The sequence below is a fragment of the Pseudochaenichthys georgianus genome, chromosome 23 (genome assembly GCF_902827115.2).
Source record: "Pseudochaenichthys georgianus chromosome 23, fPseGeo1.2, whole genome shotgun sequence".
In the NCBI taxonomy this organism is placed as follows: Eukaryota; Metazoa; Chordata; class Actinopteri; order Perciformes; family Channichthyidae; genus Pseudochaenichthys; species Pseudochaenichthys georgianus.
Genome location: NC_047525.1, coordinates 8,966,456 through 8,994,129, shown reverse-complemented (window position 1 = coordinate 8,994,129; position 27,674 = coordinate 8,966,456). Strand labels below are relative to the sequence as shown.

The following is a 27,674-nucleotide window of genomic DNA, read 5'->3' as shown; positions in this document are numbered from 1 at the left end:
CTCATGCTTCCAGTCAAGACAGCCGTTACAAACTGTGTATGATGTTGGTGATTAAAAAAACCACATCAAAACTCCGGTGCTGGTCACTGCACGGCCCGGTGAAGGAGGGCGTCCCACATCTGTGCTGGGTATTTTTCTGTTTTACAGATACAGCCAGATTCTCCACTTTCTCCGCGGGCAAAAAAACATAAAAGCAACATGCAAAGCTAATGCTACCAGCATTTGGGCCCTGATTATGGGACACCCTTTGGAACCTCTTTCGATCCTACCTTAGACGTAGGAATTGGGCGTTCTGAGTGGGAAAACTTTTCTAACTTTATAATACACGGAACTCAACAAAAATGCCTTATTGGTACTCCAGTTTCTAATTACAGAATTTGCCAGGTGCAACGGTTGGTAGAGAAAACGTGAGTGAAGAAAAAAAGACAGAGAGTTCTTACCTGCAGCAAAGTGACGCAGACAGGAGGAGGCTGTGACGATAGTCTTATTATCCAACTTTCAAGTCGGGCCAGTTGGAACATAATCAAGAATTGTTTTGCAAATGTTCTATAAAGCTTACTGAACCCTTCCGAATCCAGAGTCTAGATATAGTTACTTGTCTAAGATTTGAATAATGATCAAGAATTCATCTCGCAGTACCATGTGGTTACGATTAGGATTATAAGAGAACTATAAACTACCTGGATTTGTTTACCTCTGGTATCAACATTAGACTAACCCTAACTGTTAACCCTCAGGGCACAGACTCTGAATAAAGGTGATATAATCCATTAATCCAGCCATTAGCTGAACAGGTTTATCCTTCACAGGAGGACTGGAGCCAATCTGGACAGTTGCCAGTAGGGTTGGGAACCGGTTCCAACATTTCGATTCCAACGGCATCATTTAGAAATGTGAATTTCGGTTCCGCTTTTCGATGCCTGAGGAAATGTTTCTCGCCGCTCTCCGTAGCCTACTGTATGACTGCGGCGAGGCGGGAAATGTAGCGTTGTACCAGGGCCGGCCCGTTGGACTGGCATTATAGAGAGGCGAAGTCCCTCCCTTTCCGGGAGCCTCCATGGGACCCCGGAAGCGGAAAATTATACATTGAAGTCAATGGAGAGAGAAAGTTATCTTTTGATCCCGTTTGAATTGTGCCACGAATGACACATATGATGTTTGTCAATTTAAAAGAATATTTTGCAAGTCAAAACTGTGAAGTTACACCTTTTTTTGTGTGAAACCGCTCAGTGAACTACAGGTCTCTGGTCTCGCACAATACGCGTCACCATCACAAAGACGGCCGTCACGTTAGCACATTTCACCTGTTTCTTTCAGAATGAGGCGAAAAGCATAAAACGAGGTGAACATCACTACAAGTCTGGGCATATTGAGAGCTGTACATACACGAAAGGGGAGTTAGTCGGTTCCAGCATGCGGGACCGGCTTTACAAGGTTTCGGTGAGTAATATGAGTGCAATGTGTAACGTTAATGTCAGCTAGCTAACATTAGCTAACAAGGTACACTAACGTGTTTTGTTTCAGTAACTAGTTTTCTCCTTAAGAACTTCGTGGTCTCTGTGTATGCTGTGGATAACATTAGTGTTCACAAGAACAAGGTAGACTCCCGTGTTTTGTTTTAGTTGCTCTTCAGATTGAAGCGGCCAGTTTTATATCGACTATACTGTATGTGTGATCTCCTTTTACATCTCATTGTGTCATTTGAGTTTATTTGCTGTGTGTAGATTCAAGGATTTTGGTTATCTTGTCAATGTGTTTGGTTATCCAGGCACAGCTGTGTGTGACTCCCTCTGGTACACTGTTATGTGTTTTCCTAATGTAGAGAGCATTGATTAATTAATAAACTACACACCGAGTCTAGATCCTGACCAAATCCTTTTTTATTGTTGATCAAATATTTTTCAAAAATGTATTCATACACATTTAGAAAAATACAATGTACAATCACAACCAGTACAACACAAATTACAAAAAATACAGAAAAAACAAACAATAACAACAATCAGACAAGAGGACAAAACTATGGAAAAATAAACCCTCCCACCCCCAGATCCGGACCATCCTTGTATTATTGCTCATTCAATCTATTATAGCATGCTAACAAATTGTACTTACTTTATTTTTACAGATCTGCATGGGAGACGATGGCGCGATGCAGAGCGCTGTCTGTGATTGTGCACGGGGGATGTACAAATGCAGCCACGCTGCAGCATTGGCAATATTTGCCATGTGGCAGATCAGCTCCACAGATGTTGAGTGCCAGTGGAGGAAGCCTGGCACTTAAAAAGTAGTCCAGCCGGTGTCTCAACTTTACCAACAGTGAGAGGAGACATACAACCCACTGGCCAGAGACATCGCCACTGAGGATGTAGACTGGTTCAGGTCTGCACTGAGGGGCGCACAGTGTGGCATGGCATGGCTTTTGTCACCTGAGCTAGAGCCGCGGCCTCAACATCAGGCCATTGTCACCGTGCCGGAGCTGGTGAAGGGGCATGGGGGTCGGGGGCTTGAGGCAATTCTTGCCTCAATGCGACTGAGCAGAGACCAGCAAGCTGCCATCCAGACAGCCACCGTAGGACAGCGGACAAATCCTCAGTGGCAGTTACACAGACAGGGCAGGTTGACAGCCAGCAATTTTGGTGCTGTGCTGCGGTCGGGACTTTCATCCACTCCATGCGCGTCCCTCATGAAGAGGGTGCTTGGGGGGTATAACTTGGACGGAGTCATGGCTGTCAACTGGGGGGTTGTAAATGAGGCCGAAGGGGTGAAGGCTTTTGTGCAGGCCTATCGGATGACAGTGTTCGAGTCTGGTCTCTTTGTGAGTGAGTCGGGTGTTTTGGGAGCATCCCCCGATGGACTTGTGCAGCCATCTGCCCTGGAGGTGAAGTGTCCACCATCATTATACATGATGGTGTATATAGGATATATATATATATATATATTTGTATACATATCTGTAAATTGTATAATTTTATTTTATTTAAAAGTCTTTTGGATCTCTCTGTCTATACACACAAACTGAGTAAGATTGACAATAAAGTTGACTTTGAAAAATATATATATTCTTTATGAAAATAGTTGACTGTTGGAGAAATGAATCCAAATGAAACGTTGGACTGAACTACAACTACGCCTTTACATCTCCACGGACTGTTTTTCAGTGGGATGGCAAGTTCCTATCTTTAAACATTTATTAGTTTTTTCTCAGAACAGATTTGATTTTCTGAAGTTAATTTAACTTTGCCGACCATGTAAGGTCATTATTAAAAAGGTACAATCAATTTGTTTAGGGTTGACTAAAATAATGAAAAACATTCATTTGGATAATTTACTGACAGAATAAGAAACTCAATGATGCTCTACTCACCTGTTCCCTTTTTATAAAGTGAAACAGTTGAAACGATAGATTTGAGTAAACTTAAAAACAACCTTCTCCACAAGCTATCAAGGAATATACCGAATACTTATTTTAGAACTTTATTACATATTTTAATATAGTTTGAATGATCCATAATTGACAGAAGCTTGTGTTTACACTGACCTGTTACTCATATATTAATCTCTTTGTAACTTCAGTAAACCACTACCTCACTAATTTCTTTCATTCATCACGGTTCAGTAAACTAAGTGATACATGAACCAGTTTAATCATTATAATAACGTAGGATTGCAACTCTTTGAAACTGTAGGTGGCTCTTAAAAGAGCCGTTGTGTTTGGGTGTGCTGGTCTCAGGTCAGTCTAAGCCCTCTCTCCGCGGATGCGGCGGGCAGGCTAGATGTCCTTGGGCATGATGGTGATCCTCTTTGCTTGGTTCATCTTACTGGGGGCAGCTACATGGATGTCGGTGCAGTCCACAGTCATTGTGCAGTTGAAGGCAGAATGAATTTATTATTGACTCAGAATGAAGCACAACTTCATGTCATACAATACATTGACTTTATTTGTAATTGTGTAAAAAAATATGAGCATTGATTAGCAAGCAGGACCTGCAGGAACAGAGAATGGTGATGGATGGAGCTGGGAAGAGAGAAGAATAAAGAAAACAGATCAACTTTATTATCGGATATTAAAAATTCAATTTCAAAACAAGTTGCCGCTCCTACAGTTTTCTAGTATGTAAAGATGATTTCACATGACCTATGCAAAATATCACACTCAATACATGTGGGTCTCTGGGGGGTGCATTGTGCCTTTGATGTATATACATAATATACCATAACCAAATACTATTACGTACAGTGGAAATCAGGTTGCCAGAGCAGGTCAGTCCAGTGTGTTCATCAGGGTCTCAGCAGTTACAGGTGAGGTAAAGAAAATAAAAGAGAAAAAGGTCAGTAACAACACTTTAAAGTAACAACACTTTGAATAATTATCTCTTTTAATAATTTTCTCTCAGTAATCACTCAACTACTGTCTTTCCAACAAACAGATTGACTCACCCTCACTATCATCACAATGAAACACATCCAGAAGAATGTCATGCAAAGCTGCCTGCCTTCCTTCGACTCTCTCTGAACTGCCTGATCTTTTAATGTTCAATGTTAACCATTTGTGCAGATAGCATTAAGTACAAAAGATCGCCGATGCTAATGTGGCGTTAGCCAGCCTACCTCCCGCCCCCTTAGCACCTGGTGGAGGGGGCGATAGGCTACTCTTCAAATGTTTCACAAAATACTTACCATCATGACTACTCTTACTGTTTAACATTTTGGTTTACTTCATGTTAAGGCTAATACAAATGACAAGGCTATGTAATGTGATGCTAACTAACGTGCTCGCTACTAGCTAGGTAGCTAACTTGACTATGTTCCATGCAAAACATGTATATTACCTGATATGTTTGGTCCAACGACTCCTGGTCCTTTCATCAGACGGGAAGCGATAGAACGAGCAAGTGGTATGATCACTTTTGTGATTACAACCTGGTACAAAGCACACAGGCATCTTGTAAAAGTGAATTTATTGGAGCAATCTCTTATATGTATTGGAGGGAATAAATCAGTTATGAGATCTTCTTCTTTGCTTTAATTGCGAGTCGCAACCAGTCTTGGAGCATTATTGCCTATGACATCACTTACCTGACCCAGAGTGGGATTTGGGATTTGTAGTCTTTCTAGTTGCGTATTTTTCATAGTCTTATATCTCAACAGTTTTACGACAAACTGTGACTTTTTTTTACATGGAAATGATCGTTTAAGATTGACAAACATCATTTGTGTCATTCGTGGCACAATTCAAATGGGATCAAAAGATACATTTTCTCTCTCCATTGAATTCAATGTATAATTCTTCGCTTCCGGGGTCCCATGGACCGGAAGTAGATGGGCGTGACTTCACCTCTCTATTGATGTTCGCCTAGGGCGCCAGATCTGTGGAGGCGCTGCACTGACAGCTCTGGGAGGGAAAACAAATGTTTTGACCGTTGGTGCTCATACTAAATGTTCGGCCTTGATGTAACAACATTCATAATTAAGTAAATGTAACACCCTTTTTCACCCCGGTTACACGTTTCATTCGCCCTGTACGATGGGCGCTGCAAGTGATGAAAATGGGGGATGTTGGCTTATCTGGCACCCGCAGCTCACAGCCAAAGTGCGAGTGAGCGAGGGAGAAAGGGAGGGTGCACTGGAACCGGCGCTGTTGTTATTAGCATCTGGTGCTAGCTGCTCTAACGGAAGAAGAAGATGTTTCTACAATGATGTGGAGGGAGAGTCCTCTCCAGTCAGACTGAGGCTGATAACTACAGCTCAGTCAGGTAAAGGACTCTGAGTGTTTAGATAGTTCACTTTAATCTAAGTTATCTCAGTGGGTCTCAAACCAAATTGTTTTGATCACAATTTATGTAAACACATATTTCCAAGGCACTCCTTTATAATTATTGGGATAAAACAGGTTTGAAATAATTCCAATGTATACTATAGGACAGTAAACCAGACATATCGTTTTAAACTGGAGAGATAAAAAAGTATGCATAAATAAAATAGTAAGATATGAATGAACAACAAACATAAAATACGTTACATGTATTTGTTATTGGTTATGCTCACATACTTATTTAATTATTCAAATGTAAACCGATCTTTTTCATATGGGTGTATATGTACCCCCTAGATCTAGTCTCTAGTAATTCTGCTTAAAGTGCACCAGATTGAAGCATTTTGCTTTAAAATGTTCAAACATTTCTTCCTGGTATGCCTGAGAAGGCAGATATGCTTGTTTTTCTCAACAAGAACTTAATCATTTTTTTTACCCTGCCCCTCAAAGAATGGGAATTGAGAACCGTTAAGAACCGGAATCGAAAAGTAGAATCGGAATCGGAATCAGAATCGTGGAAATTCAAATGATACCCAACCCTAGTTGCCAGTCAATCACAGGATTGACACAGCGACAGTCTAGACAACCATTCACATTCACATTGACACCTTTTCATTTTGAGTCACCAATTAACCACTTGGAAGGAAATATGAGAACATGCAGCAAACAAGTACGTGCAAACTCTTAACAGAAAGGCCCGAGGTAAAAGTTCAACAAATGCTAAACATATCAATATCAACTCCCCTGAATTAGATCCCATTGTGCTTTGCGAGTATCACAACATATCAGTTACAGCAGTTGTGATTGGGCCAGGGCCAAACACGCATTTATGAGGTGTTAGAAAATGTAAATGAAGGGTTACAAACTTCATTTGTGGTTAGTTGCCCCCCCTTCGTGAGAACATGTCAGAGTAACAACTTTAATATAAACTGCCTCTTTTTTGAGGTTCTGAATACTGTTGTTTTGTTCAACCACAACCGTCACAGTTGTTCTTTCATTCCAACAAACATGTGCCTACTGGATAATTCACCTACATCTGTGCTTTGCAAAACTTTCTCAGTGGTGGTCAGCTGGGTTTTTTTCTGCAGGCATTAACCAATTTGTGTGCGCGGTCACTTCTCAGTAATCCAAACCAGCCTTACTTTATGATCGCTTTCACGTAAAAGGAAGGGAGAATGCAGAAATCATATCTTCTTAATCTCGCACTTTAAGGAATGTAAGCGTTAGCATTATCGGAGAAGAGAGGGGGGTTTTGAGTGCAGGACATGCATACAAATGAAGTGGTGAGCCACTCCTGGTCAGAAACATTAGGTCCCAATTTCTAAAGCACTTAAAGGTTCACTGTGGTGCACAAATGACATGTGACACCATCTCGATACTCCTCAGAAAGCCAGTCATGGAATAACAAACTTAATGAGGGAACTGTTAATACTACCAAATGCAATTACTTACATAATAAACTTTTCATATTTACTCTAGAGGCCGTTTACTTACAAGCCAGATATTAATCAGTGACAGAGGGACCCAGGTCCACAGACTTAGGGATATGGATATGGTTAGGGATAACAATCAAAAACACAACAGGGGTCATTTCTCAGTGTAAACTGGCTCGGTCATCTTGTTGCCAGACGCTAAATCCAGAACCCCTGGCAGGAAATCCAGCGTGTGCTGTTGACATCCCAACTCATCCGTGACTGACAAGGAATAACACTTTTGGAGAGGTTGGAGGAAATAGTCCAAGAAAGACAGAGTGCTGTCAACGGAAAACACGATTATTTAGCCTGATAGTCAATCTTTCATTCAAGAAAGCACCCAAGGAAAGAGAATACATTAAACAATGAGAATATATATAGTGAACAAATATGTTGTGGTAAAAAATTACTGAGAGGTACTTTTCACAACTATTTCAACAATTGAGGTAACATTTTTTACATTGCAATGTTATGGATTTGTATTCAGTTTCTTGAATTTCACAGTCCATCACATCATTCTTAATTGAAATGGCAGTTTCACAAAGTTTTAATTGACAGTGTTGTTATCAATTTCTGTCACAGGGTTTGTAGAATATTCCATTTCATATTATTGGTCTCTGTATAGTCATTTGCCATCTGTACTTTCAACAATAAAGGCCATTTTTATAAAAAATACTGAAGGCATTGTAATTGGTCACATTAAGAATGTCCCCAAGCACCTTAAGGACTTTAGTTTTTCTTCATGGCTAGCAGTATACCTAGGGTATGTTTTTAACGTCCATAATAAAGAGTAAAATGAGCCTGTATTTTGTCTTTGGGGGGCAGTGAGGAATAGTGGCTGTAGGAATCTGGGCTTGAGCACAGCTGGTTTCAGGTTCAAGTGTAAAGCGGACTGCGCTAACGAGAAAGTCACTTACCATTTGATCAACATGCAACAGGGAAAACAGGAATTACTGCAAATGTATGACCAGAGAACATTACGGGTCGTTGTTAATGGACGTGTCCTTGAGCCAAATTCAATGTTGTAGAGAGATGTGGCTGGACCTACGCCTCCATCCTTTCAGTTCCTGGACATTGTTGATTTTGGCAGGACGTCGGGTTCTGATGTTGGCTAGACACAGGCAGAGCAGACTCAGGGTGCTTCCTTTCTCATTTTCACACACATTTGGAAGGGAAATGTGTGTTGGCAATGGGACAGAAGTTAGCAACAGTAATTCGATCCGCCGTTGAGAAAAAACAAGATATTTTGAAAGAAAGGGACATGAGCCAGAACTCCACACACAATGCAACAGATAGTAATCATAAACTTTATTCTGAATATACCTTGTTTGCACATGAAAACTTTTTTTTTACTTCCAAGGATTAAAAACATTGTTATTTTTTAGTTTGTTGAGAACAACATCGGTATTTGTACACATTTTTACATGACTGATTTTTGAAGCTCCACTAAGGTGTAACATGTTAAAGCACAATTGAAGGAGACCCACTAAGCCAACTTGTGGACGCCCCCATCAAGAGCCTGCCTTAAAACCAAAGGCAGAGAAAGATTGACTGACAGGCACGCCAATCATCTGCCAAACAGTGGCAGCAAGGTAACAAGACACAAAAAACACACACTATGCAATCTTCAAGACTCCAGAAATAAAAAGTCTAAGTCACATGATCCATACAGAGCACCAACAGTCAAAAACACCTAATATCACATCGAGAGTATATTATTCCTGAAGTGACAGCATCTGATTTTAGCACTTAAGAGTAGAATGGAACATCTGGATAACTATGGAGCTCATGTTCATTCTCCAATGTTTTCTGTGCTTCTCTTAAAGCATCTGAGAATTTTAGGTGGTGTGTATTGTCACTCAATTTCACATCTGTACAATGTACGTCTGTTTCCAAGGTGACTTAAGGACCATGCCAATGTTCGAGCAAGTTAAACTTCTGATATGCAAATCATGTATATTTATCACATATTCGTAGTTAGTGTCAACATGAAGGTGGAGTTTGGAGATTAGCAGAAACCACTGGAAGTAGAAAGTAGGGAAAAGGTCATTGACCCCCCCTCCAGCTTTTCTCCTGTTGCCTGATTTGGCGTTGCGTATAGTCCTATTCCATAGCAAGAAGTTCTTTGATTTACATTAAACTTTTCTGCTGGCCATCTCGATTCTCCCCATATTTTCTTCCTTTTCAGACAGCCATTGTTTTCCATCAATTTTTGTAAAACATCAATTAGTAGACTTTATTTTGCGGTAAGATCTACATGAGTGTGCAATATTATTTGCTTGCTGTATGGAAATGAATGGAAGCACAAGAGACCTATCAGGAAAATCACATCAACGTGACTAAAGTTCAGTTGTTGGCCGAAGTAGTGGACCGAAGCCCCACCGCTAGTGTGACTGAAAATCTGAAACACAACAACATGGTATGCCAAATACTCAGCAGTAGTGCTGCGTACCGGTAAGCCGAACCGGTACTGGACTTGTAAAAAGTTTCGGTTCAAGTCCGGTTAAAACCGGAACGTCGGGAACCGGTACTTGGACTCGCAAAAAAACTAGCACTTACGTATATTCTGGTGTCTGTGGATATTTAAACATTCCCTGATAAACGTTATTCAGCGTCAATAAATGAGTGCTAATCCCAGTGTACAACATCACATGTCATTTCACCTTCGATTCACGGTTTGAAAACGTAGCATTTCGCCACATGCTAATGCTAACCGGAAGTGAAGAATTGTCAGAATAAAAGTATTAAGTTAATAGTGCGAACTTCCGTTTTTTCAGAATAAAACTGATTTAAATTAAATAGTGTATTTAATTCAAAATTACGCCATATCAAACATTGATTTTAATTTCTAACAGTATGTATGTACATCACTATGTATGTAGTATGTACTGTATAATATACACATGTAGAGTTGTAGAAAATACATGGTGTACAGACAGTACAGTACACTGACTGTACAGTCAGTCACTACAGTGTAGCCTATACTGTATAGTAGGTGTGTAACAGTGTAATGCGTATAGTCTACTCTACACTCTACCTTTCAGCAACGCTTTAGGGATTTAGGCTCAGTCAGCTCAGGGACTGTTTGGTTACTTTAGTTTGGTAAATGAAATAAATGTTTGAACTTTGTAGTAGTTCACTGTAGTTGCTGTCATAAGTCATTTGTAGACGTGGCAAAAAGTGTTTTGTTTACATTTGTACTTTGTAGAGAAATGTAGACACAAGTTGGAAGGGAGCACAATAAACGAGTTTGAATTTGAATTGATTATGAGTTAATTTTCAATTGATAATTAGCTCACAATAAGTTCACTTTAGTTACTCACACAACTTGACACAAGCCATGGGTTCAGGTCCGGATTTATAAGTCCGGACCTGAACCTGAACCTCTGGACTTGAGTCCGGACCTGAACCTGAATGTGAGTCCAGGTACGCAGCACTACTCAGCAGTAGTAAATATTCATGATTTGGTCTATAAAAAAACTTGCAAAACCCCCAGTACAGTATGGTCCTTAAATAAAAGCTATCATACATAGCTTGAACCAATCAGACATATTGAGTAATGCATTCATACATCACTCTGGCCAATCAGATTATCTTTTTTTTCCAGCTGAGTCAGACCAGGACGGAGCCAAATGCTGTCCCCCCAAGAGCAAGGCAGTAATAGCTGGTCATACCTCATCATATCATAAACAAATGCCTGACATTCATAATATAATGCATCCCAACATTAAACACCAGATACATTTTTTTCTTTTGTGAATCAAGTCACTACCATGCAGCACAGGGTAAACATGTGAGACTTACTTAATGCCTTGGTAAATTGCATAAATTCTATATTACGATTATAGGTTTCTCCACAAGAGAATAAGAGAGCCCCATATGGCACTTAATATTCTTAAGTGTTAGTAAATGAGGAGCATACCATTGTTATTTTCACTACATTGCTTTTGTTGGAAGGTTATAGTTTATAAAAATGTCTGGTGGTAGTCGAGCTTTGCCATCAAATAAAATGGATTCCTTGATTGTACTTGGATGAATACTTATAGGAAAAACTGACATTATTCAAAATGATGCAAGAGGGATTACTTTAATAAACCAGTGAGAGACGATGTTAGTGGTCATGTTGTACACAGAGTGTATATATAAAGGTTGTACACAGCATTTAAATGGTTGTCTTCAATTCCCCACACAATTAAGCAATTTCCTGCAAACATGTGCCAGTGTTTATAGATTACACAACTAAAAGATGCACTCCCTGGTTTTGTTTAAGTGGTGTATGTAGCCCCTCATAAATCCTAAAATATGTTCCTCTGCAAAGGATCTGACTCCGGAAAACAAAGTTGAATTTGGTTAACCGTGACTCAGAAGGATGTTTTATGATCTTGGTGTGCCATAAGGCAGTAAATGGAATGTATCCTTAATGTATTTGATTTCACTAAAACAGTTATAACGTAATTTTTACTGTTGTAACATGTGATTGACAATTCTGAACTCGAAACAACAGAGACCTAAAAAACGATTAAATCAGGATTACTCAATTAAAATCCCATCTTTTAGCCATGAGCGATTTGTACTTGTACATAAAAACACAGCAAGAGATGTTCTACATATTGCAACTTCAGGATGGATTCAGTTTAATCCTGAACTCAGTTAAGTTGTTATATTTGCATTCCTGCTGAGATAATTAGTACTGCATTGACACTGGCGACTAAGTGTCCATTTTTTATCCTGTGTGAGTTGGTATTATTTATTATATTTGACAGATTGCGTTTGCTCTGCAGCAGTCGTTTGGCTAACTTGCATTTTTTAATACCCCTCCGACTGTATATCTACTCTGAACAGAATAATAAACATCTACAGTAAATCATTTGAATATTTTCACACCTAGGAACAATATACTTTAAGCTGGCATTTAAAAACTGGTACAGCAGACAACATTCGAAATATTGGAAAGAGATTCTAAACTGACCCGGGTTTACAAGATTGAGAACGCTATAAATGACAAGCTACACCAAATCCTCAGTTAATGGGATGGTTTATAGATATGCAATGTATTTGTTTGGAGATTATACACCTGCTGTTGTTGGTTAACTCTATCAATGTTATCTAGATGCATTGTTGGCTGTGTTATAGTCCATTATAACAAATCAAGCCCCGGGTGAAGCCAGCAAATGCATAACCAGGGCCGTCCCTCCCTACAGGCCGATCATGCAGACTGTGTGGGGCCTCACCTCAACTGAGCCGAAAATGCGGCGCAGCTATGCGCTTATGCGGCGCAATTAGTGTGATCATAGAACTTTGCGTGGGGCCTCATGTTGGCCAGGGACGGCCCTGTGCATTCTTTCACACACACATACGGGTTTTGGGCCGAGGGCGACACCGTACTTCCGGTATCCGCCATTTTATGCGAGGTGCAAGCAGAATATCATAGTCTATTGCCTTAATCAATATAGTCAACTCTAAAATACCACATATATGCATTAGCATGATAATATTATTGTGACAAGTGGGGTATTCACCTGGTGTTTCCAGAAGATAGACGTAGATGCTGCCAAAATCGACCGAAGGCCACTTTCGAGAGTTGTTTTTCCATACATCTGCAGGCAGTCTGTAAGGGCAATCGGACAACCCACACAGCTCTAGTTTACGCTGGTAACGACCTAGAGCACACCCCTCAAGTCCAGAGATGTAATCCGAAGACATGCAGTGATTTCTTCGGTCGTTAATTCAGAAAAAAAACCTAGTGCGCTCTGCCTGGCTATGTTAGCTAGCTGTTTATATTAGCACCTCCAGGAAAATGGCGTATTTATATATATATATGGTGCGCGTTGCATTGTGGGTAGCTCGTGACGTCACTGTGTGTGAAATAATAACCTCTTCTAAAACAGGTATTGTGTTAAATTCAGTTATTTTCCTAGATAGCATAGATGGGCTTCAGTACTATTTTAAAACGTGTGTTAGTTAACAGCTTTGGCTCATTCCAGACCCCTTTGTGTATGATTGATAGCATTTAGCATATGTTAGCATGACAGTGTTAGCATGACAGTGTTAGCTAGCACTACACTGGATTACTTCACTGGCTGTGTGTCAAATACTCGAGCACTCATAGATATAATAGTTTAACACAAGTATTACACCTGAAATCCCTCAAAATGCACATCCTTACTGTGATTAATAAGTTAGGTCAGCTATTCAGAGATCAATGCTTACCTTTACAGGAGCCACATTGACAACTGTTTTAATACTCTTCTGGGCTCTGAGCTGTCCCAATCTTTCCAAGTTGTCTCCAATATTAGCACGTGTTCAGCCACATCTCGGGTCATTGAGCTTTTAGCAAAGATGATTGGTAGAATCCAGTGTTATCTCTGTCGATCAAGTTTGTTTCCGTGGTTCCATGGCTGCAGCATGCTATGTTTGCTTGCAAATTAGTTTCTTATCAGGCCACATGAGGTTTTGAAATAGACACAGGCAAAAACAAAAACAGACTTTGCCAACTGGAATGGAATTTTTGGAAGAAGAGTCTGACATTGTTGTCTGAGGAAGCCGGGATTTTAAATTAGAATATATTTAACCTCAGTAAACATACATATTACACATTGTTCCTTTAAGTTAGGTCTAATGGAAGAGAAGGCACACAACATGAAACATGATGAACTTATATTGAAGAGAAAAGAAGACATACAGCAGGAGAGATGATCAAAAGCATGGATTGACTGCAGTGATGTCTACTTGGTATCATACCACAGTAAAAAAAACAAGCAATATGGAACCTCACTTCTTCACAGAGATAGAAGTTGCTGGACCAGTCTGGACCAAACCATAAAGACTGTAAACTAAAAGCTGCACTTTGAATATCAGTGCAGATAGTAGTCATTTAATTTAAAAAGTGAAAGCTGTGAATACAAATTATTTTGTAAAATACAAATTCTCATATCCCCTTCACCCACTTTCTTTAGTGGTGGCAGTCAAGGAAACAGTAACATGCTGTCCAGACGCTTCAATCAAATAAATAATAAAACAAATAAATACGTAACCTCTTTCAATTCAGTAGCCACTGTCTACCTAGCTGGTCACACAGTCCACATGGTACTAGAGATATTGTCAACTGAGCATGCATAGGACACCAGCCAGGCTCACCCTGATTGGTTAATGTGCACTATGGCAACCAAGTTTTCATTGGATCAATCCAACACCAAGGCGGAAATTCCACATAATTTACGACTCTTAATCAGGGTTGAAGATTAGTAGATCAGCTACAATGTTTAAAAACTGTACACTCAGAGGCAAACCCTCTGTGGCAGTTTAAGGGTTGGTTTGAACAATGATTTCCACACTGCAAATACAGTATCTACATGAAAGAGCCATGGGGCGAAAGTACAGTTGATGCATCTTTGAAACCGTCAGAGACACTGTGAACATGTTCTGCGTAGTGCTATCTAAAAAAATCTGACTGAGACAACATTATTATCAGCAACCCATCGGAGGCAAATGAAGGACATGAGGTTGAGATGTAACAATTTGGCATTTCTTACTGAAAATCTCAGCCAAATTCTCAAACACAAAACAATAAATACCTAAAAACTAGCCACTGCAAATCGATTCAAAATAAATGGTACGCTTGCAAAAGGCATGCAGCGCTGTATCTGGCAGTGGTGAATACAACTGCTCAACATCTTTAATAAACAGTAAGTCTCCCGGATCGTGATTGAAATCCCTCCGATACTTTAAGGCAGTAGAATCTCTTTCATCCGTGACATCAAGCCAAAGAAAGTTCAGAAGTCGCTAATCAAAATTAATCTCAGCTGGCGGGGACCATTGAAGAGATGAAGGATAGGCGTAGGTATCTTCCAAATAAACATTTCTTTCATCCCTTGCACCCCCTTGCACCTGGGAAAATGACTTTAAGAAACCCCTAAAAATGAAGGTATCAAAAGGAGAAACTGGCAGGTTGTAGGGCTCACAGGTTTTTCTTTGTTTGTTACAAGCACTTCTCAACGGGCGTTTGTCATTTCGACAGAGGGAGAGAGACGGAGAGAGGGCGTGATGAGGATTTTTCAGAGGTCATGACGGGATGGCATGGGGTCTGGAGCCAGTCAAAACCCAGAGTAGAACCAGCTGAAGGCCCACCATCAGCCAAAGTGAGGGGCTCAGGCTGGACGCCCCGCCACAGTCAGGGTTCTTCTCCTGGTGGGAAACGGGTTAAGTTACTGATTGTTACAACTAACTTATTAAACATGCTCCAATTGACCTCTCCCCCAACTTATGATTGTCTAGTGCTAGCTATCAACTGCAGTTAGGTCTGCAAACCTGTCAAGCTTTGGATCACTCCACACATGGTAGCTAAACCAGGCTACGCTAGCTAAGGAGCTGTAGTAAAAGCCATAATCTCAATAAATTAGTGTCTTTAACTCTTTTCCTCTCAAAATCCCAAACTATTAACACTATTTCCCCATTTCTGATTAGCGTCCACCATGTGGAAGACAGTGCAGAAAGCTAAAAGAGTTTAGGCTAACGTTAGCAACCCTTTCTTGCAAGAGAAGGGGAAAACACCGTTTTAACTACCTGCAATACTTGCTTTATTTTCCTATCCTTTAACTTGCCTTGTGAGGATGCTGTTTCTGACTTGCAGCTTTGGCCTCAGTCTTTTATCTTATATATTATACAAGATAGTGTATATTTAGCTATTAATTTCATATTGAAAATCCTTTGAAGGATTTAAAAAGTCAACTCGAAAAAATTATCGGTCATATGTTTTGGACCAATTCTTTATTTAATATAGCAATTTTTTATACTTAGAATTCTGAGAAGTAAATCTGCCACATTTATATTGCAAACTTCATATATGATGTGCAACAACCGAAGAGAGGTGCACTGAATACAATGAAACTTTGACTTTGAGTTAATTGTGTCAATTCAACTGATTTCACACAACGGCATTACATAACTGGTTGGTTGAAAGCAACAATATAAAGTTGAATATATCACTTAATATATATATTTTTTTAACTTAATATTATTGCTTTCAACTAACGGTACTAACCTAACACAGTTATGTGAAATCTGTTGACACACTACATTTAATTAAAGTCAACATATCAGTTTCCGTGTGTAGCATCTTAGCAACAGTAACTCAGAGGGGTCTGGACCTTAAAACATTATCAACCAGAACTATGCAGGGATCAAACAATAGGTACAAAAATCTAAAAGACAAAATGTCTTTAAGATTTGACTGTAAAACTTTGAGCCATCATGTTTGACCAAATGAATTGAATACTCCCACTCTCTGTATGCTAAGCATCTGGAGAGGTACAGGGGAAAGAATGTCTCGCCTTGATATGCGTTTTGAGAGGGAAAGAAAGTTGAGAATCATTTAAAGACACGCGTCAACGTCTGGATGCAAATGAGAAGTGAGTGGCCTGTTTTAGCTAGCGTCTGGATACATCAGTAATCAGATGTCAACAGAGAGAGAGAGACAACGGAGTGTATTGCCCGGGACTGACAATGATAGATGGGGAGAGATACAAAGAGCGTGGCTCGAAGTTCAAAGTCAGGTGAGACGGAGACAATGTTGGCAAGAGACAGAGAGAGTCTGGGAGGTAAGTTGGGGGGAGGTGAAGACAGATGGTGGTAGAACATAAGAGAGAGTGACAGGAGCAAAAGATAAGGGTAGGAAAACAACGGAAAAAGACATGAAGAAGTGGAACAAAGCAGAAACAGTCAGATGTGAAAAGAGAAGAAGAGATAAGGCGAGGAAAACAAACAGAGAATAGGAACACCAGGAAAAAGGGTGGCGAAGTTATGAGCCTGAGGCAGTGAGATTGAATGTACGATAATGATGAATTGTTAATGAAAGAGAAAGCTAGCGTTATGGGACTGACCCGAGACAGCACATGAACAGTGGCAGCAGTAACATGAGCAGAGAGGAAGCCAATGGGGAGCCTGCGCTCCTTCGGCACATGGCCTCATCCTAACCATCAACAGCCAATCACAGAGCAGGAAAAAGAGAAATAAAGAGAATCATGCAGCAAACAGTTCACATTGTTAGCAAGAAGTTAGAAGCAAAATATGAGCAGAAAAGGTAAGAAAATTTGTTTAGACAATAGTAGAAGATGCATTCACTTGAAGAAATAGTTAGTGTGTGAGTGTGTGTGTGTGTGTGTGTGTGTGTGTGTGTGTGTGTGTGTGTGTGTGTGTGTGTGTGGGTGTTTGTGTACACTGGAAAAACTGAAACATTGACTTTAATTAAATGTATTGTGTCAACAGGTTCACATAACCTAAACTATTAAGTTCAACAGACGACTGCTTTCAACTAACCTAATACAGTGATGTGACATCTGTTGACATCATACATTTAATTAAAGTCAACATTTCAGTGTAAGTGTGTGAGCATGACAGTGCAGGCATAAGAGTTAATTCACTGGAAAAGGATTATAGAGTGAAAAACAAACAGAGCATTCAAGTGCAGAGGTTTCACACGCAGAGATTTTGTGCTGCTCATAACATGTTTGTTTGGCTTGGTTATTCATAGTTGAGAAATGCGTGGGAAATCTGCACACATACAGCTTTGGACGGATTGCAAAAAACCAAAAGACATGCACCATATAAAAGAGATGGAAAGGTGCCGTGGGTAGAATTTCTTCACTGATATATAGTTTTCAAATGTTTTTAAAAGACCAGCTGAAATCGTTTCCTTCTTCCCATTTCCCCTTCCTTTTTTATTGGTCCCTAATAAGTTGCAGTTGCTACATCTTATTTTCCAGGTTAAATGTAATAAAAGATCAAGTTGTTTCATCCGGAGGATACATTTAGAAGAAATCATAAAAAATAAGTATATAAAAAAGAACACTCAGGCACTACACCTCTGGAAACAACAACACATTGACCTTGATAATGTAGAAGGTAACACTAACAATGGGCTCAATGTTGATTTTCTTCATGTTTGTTCCTATCTGGAAAGTTTGCCCTGTTTAAGCTTCTTTCAGCTACTTGTTTTGGTTTTCACGACGCGCAACTTTAATGTTATGAGGCAGCTTTTTAAAGTGTTAAATCTCTCAAAGCCACTGTACGCTACCTGCCCAGCACTAAACGGCAGTTAATGCAGCTTTAGTAATATCAAATTCTGACATTTCTTTATTAATATTTCAGATATGAGTGAATGTATGTCTGGAAAAAAGGTCATAACTTCAGTATTTTAATAAATGTTGGTTATGTTCCAGCGCTAGCTTGCGTTATTCAAAAATGTATGTTAGAATTGGATCTACAGACTATTTTCATAGTTCCGTCAGTGCCAGGAGTTCTGATTGAAGCTCTGTCCTCTAAAGCTGTGACCAGGCCTACATTTTCCTTGGCGATGAACTCAAATGGTTTTAGCAGAGAACCCAGAAACGGTAGCCTCGGGGCACACGCGTTTCATTTAAAAGGCTTTTCCCATATCAGGCTGGATTTCCCCCAAAAACTTCTTAAATTCTTGTGAGAGTAATAAAGCAGCAATGGTCTCCCTTTTTAGCAGCTTGTCAGTGTTATACATGAAACTCTACACAGAGCACCTTCAGATACAAAGAATTGAGCTGCAGTTTGAATTGTTCTCAACTAGTAGCCTTCCCAGGTCTGAACTTACGTGTTCGTTGTTATCAAAACAGACCGCGGGCCCTTTCCTATACCGAGGATTCTGAGCCATTTCACAGGGATCAGGACCGTTAGCTGGATGAGGAACGTCAGGAACATAACACAAGTCACTCTCAAAAAATAGCAACACACATTCGGAACTCTGATTTATGTCATGGAACAATATTCACAGAACATTTTGATTAGTGTGGAAAATCACTAGGATGTATTTTATTACTGTTCAAATCAAGATAATCCAGTGTAAATGTGGATGGAGCATTACGACTCACACCAAGTTGTCTCTTTTGGATCTCAAGCACATTGCTCAATTACTGAATGACATGACAGTCATTTCTGGGCATTTAGTTTTCCAGAAGGCTTACATTATAATTCAACACAGCCCTGTGTGCTTGACAGAGCCCCACGGATTTGTTTGTAAGCTATTCCGCAGAAGGATCACACACTTTCATCTGCTTCACAGACACAGTAGAGAGCAACCGAGTACAGAGAGTTCTTTTCAATCTGGGCCAAATTTGAAAATTACTGTGGAAATGTTCATTCATTATTGTAGATGGAGGATTCAGACGATGCAAATGAAGGGGAAAGTGAGTAATGAGATTTACGGATAATCAGCCATGATTATCTTGACAAAAACAGTAACTTCTCAAAACATCTGTTGGCTGAATCAAATGTTCATGTTCTGTGCCAGCTGTGCTGGGTAAAAGGATACACTTCTGCTCGTCCTGTATTAACGGCTTTGTGTCACATGACGAGCAGGTGAGTTTTGCATCAGAGATGATGAAGACCAGGTTTGTGTTGGGCAGCTTTTCAGCGTGGTAGAGCCTGGAGAGAAGCACACAAGAGACACATGGGCTTACATCCAGGAAAGATTGAGCTGAACATTGACATGCAAAATGTAACCACAAAGTAATGAAAGGCTTCTGCAGGCACATGCACATATAGACCTCAAAGGGGGCTCGAGCGCCTGCCCTGTTGCACTCCTTTTAGAGAATGGCCCTTTACAAATCAACAACATGATCTTACACAAAACAAAACAAGAAAACGGTGTCTAATACACCTTATCTAAAGCTTATGTGTTGCTTTTTATAATTGTGTGCGTTAGTATTATATGATATGTGAATTATATTTACCTAATTGTTGTTACTTTGTCACATAGTAAGAGTATTTTAGCCATATAAAAGCAACCTCTCCTTATTGCCCGTTACTTCTGAGGCATAATCCGAATGCCTTTATGGAGAAGGTGGTACACTTGTAGCATTAAGTAACTGGTGTGTAGCAGTGTTTGAACCAACATCGGTTTGTTTTAAACACATACATTTTAATATCCCTTAAAACTGTCACAGAAGTAGTTATTCTAGGAGGAGATTTATGTTGAAGTAACAAAAATCACCGGTTTGCCTTTTTTTTTATCTGGGCCCGTGCCCTTCTAACATCCTCTGCACGTGCCTGGGTCTTCTGCTTTAAACAGACAGTAATGCTTCCTTATACATGACCGAGCAACACACCCCACAATGAAAAGCACACTGTGGGTCGCTCATTCAAACCTCCAAACTGCTTTTATTTCCTGAGGGGACACAGATATTGTGTGCCACCACACTGTCCACCAAGACCTTTACCGCAACCCACATGTCGCTGGTGCACAAATGATTTTCTCTGCTTTTTTATGACGGTCGTTAAAAAGAGACGTGTGTGCGGCTAATGTGCAGGAACGCTGCGCGGCATGCGGGCAGGCACTCCATTAGCCGGCACGAGGGGGCCTTAAAAATGGCATACGTTCACACACGTGTGCACAATCACACACACACCAACATGTCAAGACGGTGGTCCACACTGGTGACTTGACTTCACCTTCATGGCATGTGAATTTTTACTGCCCTCTCTCAGTGCCACCTCACGGGACTTCATTTGTGTCTCATGGATGCTAACGTATCACTGCAGGTCAGGGAAAGTGCTTACATCTTAAATATACTCTGTAATGTGTCCAGGGTTGAGAGGTTACTATACAAATGAAATCCGATGCAGTTAACGATTACCTGTTAAAAAATGTAGTCGGTAACTTAATCCTAGTATCACAATATAAAAGTGAAGTAACTTGTTTACTTTCTTTAATTTGAACTTAAGTATTGATGTAAGTACGGTTGTAGGCTGCAGTGTTATTTTAAGCAGTTTTAATGTTTGGGAATGTGCTGCACAGTTTTCCAGCTGCATTTGTGAGCAGCAAGATAAAAAGCTGGAGAAGAGGAACTAATCTTCACTTCCTATCCAGTTGTTTTTAAGCTGCTGCAGCCTCTTTGGCCACAGTCAGGAGATACAGTTTAACTGCCAGCAGAGGAAACAAGTAGCATACTTAACTTTGTATTTAGGTCCAATTGGCCAGTTTTAAATAAAATAAACATGATGCAAGGATATTTCTTTCAACATAAGACTCAATGGCCTCTTATTTGTATTAAGAAGATAGAAATAGTAGAACAAGTAATTAAGTACACATGCTAAAATGCCAGGACACATTAATGTCCTTCATGCAATGAGATTGAATACCAAATCAGTTTCAAATGATGAACATCAATGACATTTTAATTATTACTAGGTAAGCATGAATATGCAGCCCAAGTTTTTACCATTGTGGATTTTATAGTGGTCTATACCAAATTATAACTCATGTATGCAAACGTTATTTATACATGTTATCTATATTGTTGGGAATTGAGATAAAGACAACATGTAGGTTTTATTTTACTTCACTGCTTGTTAAACCCTTATCATGTCCTGGGTCAATTTGACTTATGGGTCTAAAGGTTTAACATAATAGAAGGGTTAAATAAATAAAATAAGTCAGATGTGTTCCGTTATTCTCCAAGCCTGTTTATGTAAGGCTTGGTTGAACTATTATATGCCTGGTTTGTACAGTAGGTAAGAAGGAATGCATATCTGTACCTGGTGCAGTTTTCACAGTCGATTGTGCCTCTGAAGGACAGGTTGCTGCTCTCAAAGTAGTATTGAGTTTGCTCTGTGATGCAGACCTCTTTCAGCCTGGCGTCTGACAATTCCTCATCAATCTCGGCTTTGGAAGGACACACAAGGAGATTTCATGTAAGCAAGTCACTTAAAAAAAAGAAATCTGACACAAATGTTGTTCTGGATCCGTTGGTAATCATTTAATTTTTAAAAAGCTCATTTATTTTCCTCACAAATACCGCACACGTAACAATTCCACATTTGAAAAGTCTGCACACATGAAATCATTTGAAGATGGATGGAGCTCAACTGTTCCTATGAATAATATTGTTACTAACTTCATATTTTTGGCATGTGTTGAGTATTTCAATAGCATTTAAACAATTTGCATACAATGAGTTCAATATCTTTTAAAGCCTTGTCATTAAAAGTGAAAATCCCTTTTATTTCCATAATGAGGTCATTAAGGCAGTCCAGAGCTTCCTCACTATTCCTTTCTCCGCGTCATATCGACGGGAACTCACCTGCATTCAGGAAGTTGGGGAAAGTGATGCTGACCAGTAACTGTTGCAGTATTGACCTAAGAGCAAAACACAAGCATGTCAAATGTCATGATTCTTTGGAACATAATCATAAATCATCTTCGTGAAACGCTAACGCATGAATAAATCAGGGGAAGATTTTGTGGAATGTTGACTGTCCTGGGAACAATTCAGCTATTACTCAGATGCTATATGTCTGTTTTACAGACAAAATCCTCTGTCTGCTTTTCATTAGAATCGGAGGGTAAGGATTTGAAATTCTAGCATTTATAGTGATCAATCATTTGAAAAATAAATGTTGGACACACATGCCAACCATATAGAAACAGATCAGAAATCAATGACTCACCACGCTGCAGCTGTAGCAAACCATCCCAAATTCAAAATATCTGCAATGGTGGGCTTAGAGGGAACAGAAAAGGACACATAATATTAGAGGAGGACACATTTGAGTCTATAATAATCATCAATGTAAGACTGTTGCACCAATTTAAACATCCTGTCTGTTTTTACAAAGCTACAATGTCCAGTTGTGCCAGGTTCAGCCAGAGACTTTAATTTCTCTCCGAGGAAATTAGAACACAAGCCTTCTTAACAGATGGCATGATCAGTATTGTCAACAAACAGCTAGTGAGAAAACAAAGTAGCACACGGTTTGAATAAAAGGAACCAACATGCTGCTTTGATTATAGTTAGCATGCGAGGGTCTTGTTTTGGTGTTATATCCTTTCTCGTCAGCTGATGACGCGTTGAGTCATCCACCAGTCTTGACTAACCGTGTTCGAGGCATCAAGCGGTTGACTTTGTTAAGAAAGAAACCCACTCATCACCTGGGTCACTTGTGTTGCAAGTCTTGGAAATTACAAGTTATCAAATTGTCAATTGGGGAATTTCTGCAACTGTAAATAAATACTTTAATCTCTATCTTCAGGTATCAGATTATCTGGGATAGACGCTCCCTGGAATGGCATTTCAGTAAAACTAATTCATCACTGCCACTGCCTGTCTGCGAGCAGTTCGCATCACTTTACTGCAAATTGTCCGCAGGCTCGCGGAGTAATGGATTACATGTAACGGGATTGCGTAATCAGGATACAAAAAAAGTAATTATTCCCTTGCAGTTACATTAACAAAAGATATAATTGTTACATTTAAAAAGAAAAAAAGGGATTTCTGGCAGGATTACAATGTATCAATAAAGATATATATTACAGAAGGTTGTACTGCCTGCATTTCCTTTTTGGTTTTCTTTAAGGATACTTTCATTCTTCTTTTTTAATTATCTTTTTTTAATGCAGTAGGTGGACACCTGTTTAATTAAACAAGTTTGCTAAAACACTTTGACAGCTCTGCTATTCTGTAGGTCAAGCCTCCATTGAAGATGACACATTTTTTAACCTAAATATCTTGGTTTCTTCTTTCTAAGGTCACATTGTTCTGTTGACTTACATAATACACTTAAAACGTCTTATTGATATTTGTTTCTCTTTATTTATTGCACTGCATTTTATGTTGAGGTAAAAGTTACACGGTTACATTACTTTTATATTGTGATACTTAGATTAAGTTACTGATTAAAATGTTTTACAGGTAACTAATAATTGTAACGGAATGCATTTTTAAAGCAACCCTCCCCACCCTGGTACGTTTCTAAGTGATGAAGAACAGTGCTTCACTCGCTGTGTTGGCCAAGCATGCTAGACCACCTAATCCTGTTACTGCAAACTCCCACTCTAACGCTTTCACCATACCCTCTGCTTTCCCTCTCTCATCTGCTCCGTCCAGATTTATGGCTCCCTGGTGAGAGACCGTGTGTGTGTGTTGTGCGTGACTTCCATTTGGATGTGTTTGAGCAAGCAAGTTTCTTACGAATGGCTGCTAGTTTCGGGAAATGTAAATGTGTGGCTATCAAAATGTGTGAACATGTAAGTGTGGGTGTGCTCATGTGGGTGTTCTGTGTGTGTGTGTGAGCGGTCTCTGGCTTATGTAACTCACCACGTAGACGGAGCGCAGGCCTGCCGCCCCCTTGATCTTTTTCTCAGGGTCACAGAGCGACTGGTAGTCGAAGGTTTTCTTAAAGGTGAACATGGATGAGTTGACCAGGTTAAACATGAGGATCGGGTCCATACCACCAAAGAAGCGCCCGATCTAAGCACAAGGACCGGAAAGATACATTTATTTACTCATGGATCAGTACATTCAGCACAAAATAGATGAAAATGTTTGAAAATCACAACATCGTTTTGTGCACATTCCTGCATTCTTGTCCTGGGCCCTAGGAATGCAGTAGCCTCTTTTTCTGCCGCTGTCCATTCATTCTGTACAGTATTCCTATATTTCCACATTGATATGAGTTAATTATAGACACATCTGATCTAAATATGATCCATGTAAGTATAGCATCTCTTTAAATAATAGAGGAATTAGAATCTGTCAGGACCTGAAGAATAAGGTCATTACTATGTTTGGATGATTCATATTTTCTGATCCTACGTGAGAGTGGTTTTGATTTTTCTCATTGAACTCTCACCATAATAAATACGCCCACCCGCCTTCTCAGGTCAGCTGATCAACTGCTCCTGAATGTGGCCAGAACAAGGTCAAAGCTCAGAGGGGACCGTGTTTTCTGCGGTCCCTAAACTATGGAATGACCTGCCCCTGCACACTAGACAGGCCTCTACACTGTCTGTTTCTAAATCTAGTTTTAAAACCCACCTCTTCTCCTTAGTGTTCCACACTGTATTTGTTTCTCTACTTAATTTAAGGTTTGTGAGCTGAGCAGCGTGATTTTTGTATAATTTCTGTACCAGACTTTGGTCTGGAGGTGACTTACAAGTGCTTTACAAATAAAAGCTGTACTGTATTATTCATTTAAAAGTCAAGTACTGTAGATGTGACTATAAATGTGATTCTTGAAGAGAAAACTTTGAGGTTTTTGTTTATTCCCAGTAGCTAAGTTGCCTTTTTTCAGAGAGGCCATTTTGATAAACATTTGTTGGTAAGTAATCAATGCTGTCAAAAAGAAAAAAATAAGAAATGTGGTTTGCAAGAATGTGTCTGAGAGTGTGTTTATGTGGGTGCATGTACTGTAGGTGGTGATGGGTGGGGACTTGAAAACGTTTTAATCTTTTACAAAGGTGGGCTGACAGAAAATGTTTGGTTGGGGTTGGACCCTCTGACCAAACCTAAGAAATGCATAGCGGAAATAACAAAGGTCAGAAAAGCTTTTAAAACCTGCTTATGAGAAGAAACCTTTAAAGTGCTTATGTTACAGTTATGTATACACAGTACTTAAACACCTTAAAATAATCATGCCAAAATTGTTAAATGTGTTTGAAACACAAGCACAAAATCAATTCAGAATGTGTATACATGTGCTGACAACGTTTACAGTGAATTTAAAAGAGACACACACTCACTAAATCACACTCAAACCAGGGTGATGGACTTCAGTATAATCTGATTAACACCGTCCACCGGGTAGCCATACATTTCTACTAAGAGGAAGTAGTTTGTCTCGGCAGGTGTGACGTGACCGTGTGCACCGGAGTGTTTAAGTACTTGTGTATCCAGGAGGGAGTATGTACATTAGGTAGTACTCATCTATGTGCTGAAAGACGTGCTTGTGTGTGTGTGAGGAAATGCAAACTATCCCTTTCCTTCCACTTTGTTAGGTCACCGTTAACAAGCCTTCCTCCACATATCCATTCCTCTTTGGACTCACAGCCAAAGGATATATAAATCTTCCAATCTATAAGGTAAAGGGAGACTTCTCTCCTTTCCCTGAGCAGTAAAACAAATAATGAATTAACAGTCAGAGCCCTGTTGGCTGCAGACTCCCAGGGGGGTTCGGAGAAAGAAAAGGAACGCAAGACATAAAGAGGCAGAGCAAGCGAGGAGCTCACAGAAAGAGAAACTCTGCTCCTGTAGGAAATATGATTGAGGGCACACAACCTTCTCCAAACAAGGCCTCAGGTCCCTGGGTTTTAGTGCTGCTGCCAAACTTCAGAGGGCCACTGATTTATCCAGCGCACACTCAGGCCTGATTAGGAAGGAGACCAGGCCGCATGAAAAAACAAACTCAGACGGCAGCAGGGACCTGCTATTAGCATTTAGCATAGGTTAACGGGATGCCAGGGAAAATGCATGCGTTTACTGTATACATATGTGTGTGTGTGGGTGTAAGGTGGTCAGTGGTGGAAGAAGTATTCAGATGCTTTGCTTTGGCAAAAGTACTAATACATTATTGTCAATACTCCATTTGTAAAAGTTCTGCATTCAAAAAAAGTACAAAAGTGTTAACAGCTAAATGTACTGCTAAGTGTAACAAGTCAAAGTAATCATTGTGCAGATAACTGGCCTTCATGTGTGTATATGATTATATTTATACATGTGACATTTCTAGATGATATTGTGGCATCAAGTTGCGTTTACTTTTAGTACAAATATTTAAATCATTTGATTTGACTATAGTGCCTTAAGAGATAGAACACTTGTTTCATGTTTAGGGATGCATTTTGTTAAAAGTAGCTAAAGTTTTGAAAAAAAAAAAAAATGGAGTATAAGCATAAAGTAGCATACATTGGAAATACTCAAGTAAAATACCTCAAAATTGTACTTAAGTACAGTACTTGAGAATATGGTCTTATTTGTCCGGCAGTGGCTAAGTCAGTAGGGGCTTGGACTGTGAGCCGTAGGGTCGCCGGTTCAAGTCCCGGCCAGACCTAAATATGGAGTGTGGACTGCTACTTGGAGAGGTCCCAGTTCACCTCCTGCCCTGCCGTGGTGCCCTTGAGCAAGGCACCAACACTTTGAAACAGATCAGGCCTAATGCAGATTAAATCATGAACTCAGAAACTACCCTTCTTCTAGAGTTGACCCTACACGCTTATAAAGATTCTCAAGATCCCACTTGCGGAAGATCTAAATAAGGAAATAAAAAAAACGTCCCAGCTGAATTAAATCATTGTTACCAACAGATCTGGTGTCTGGGACACATTACGGAATACTGGTACAAGTGTGGAACTGTGTGATCAGCAAATCCCCCTTGTCCAACAATCAGAGACGATAATGTGAATACTTTTCAACCCACCAAACCAAATCACACTTGGCTTCACTTAAAAGACAACATCAGATGTGGAAATGATCAAATCAATGTCATGATATCACCAATGGCAAGTCTTTGCCCATCCACACACTGGTACGTTTTCTACCAGACAATTAATACATTGCAACACAACCCTACAATCATTTCAACAGCCATGT

General features: G+C 39.8%; 1 protein-coding gene across 1 annotated transcript in view; it reads right to left on the bottom strand.

Moving 5' to 3' along the window:
* Positions 1-13,929: 13,929 nt before the first annotated feature.
* The window catches only part of LOC117468436 (voltage-dependent calcium channel subunit alpha-2/delta-1-like), a 123,495-nt gene continuing 109,750 nt past the window's right edge, over positions 13,930-27,674 (bottom strand). Inside the window, exons 33-39 of the mRNA XM_071201834.1 lie at positions 24,405-24,557; positions 22,759-22,811; positions 22,392-22,447; positions 21,847-21,973; positions 19,622-19,734; positions 18,905-18,987; positions 13,930-15,471 (exon numbers count right to left, since the gene is read on the bottom strand). Of these exons, the coding sequence (XP_071057935.1) occupies positions 15,349-15,471; positions 18,905-18,987; positions 19,622-19,734; positions 21,847-21,973; positions 22,392-22,447; positions 22,759-22,811; positions 24,405-24,557 (708 nt within the window). The 3' untranslated portion in view covers positions 13,930-15,348. The remainder of the gene's footprint in view (positions 15,472-18,904; positions 18,988-19,621; positions 19,735-21,846; positions 21,974-22,391; positions 22,448-22,758; positions 22,812-24,404; positions 24,558-27,674) is intronic.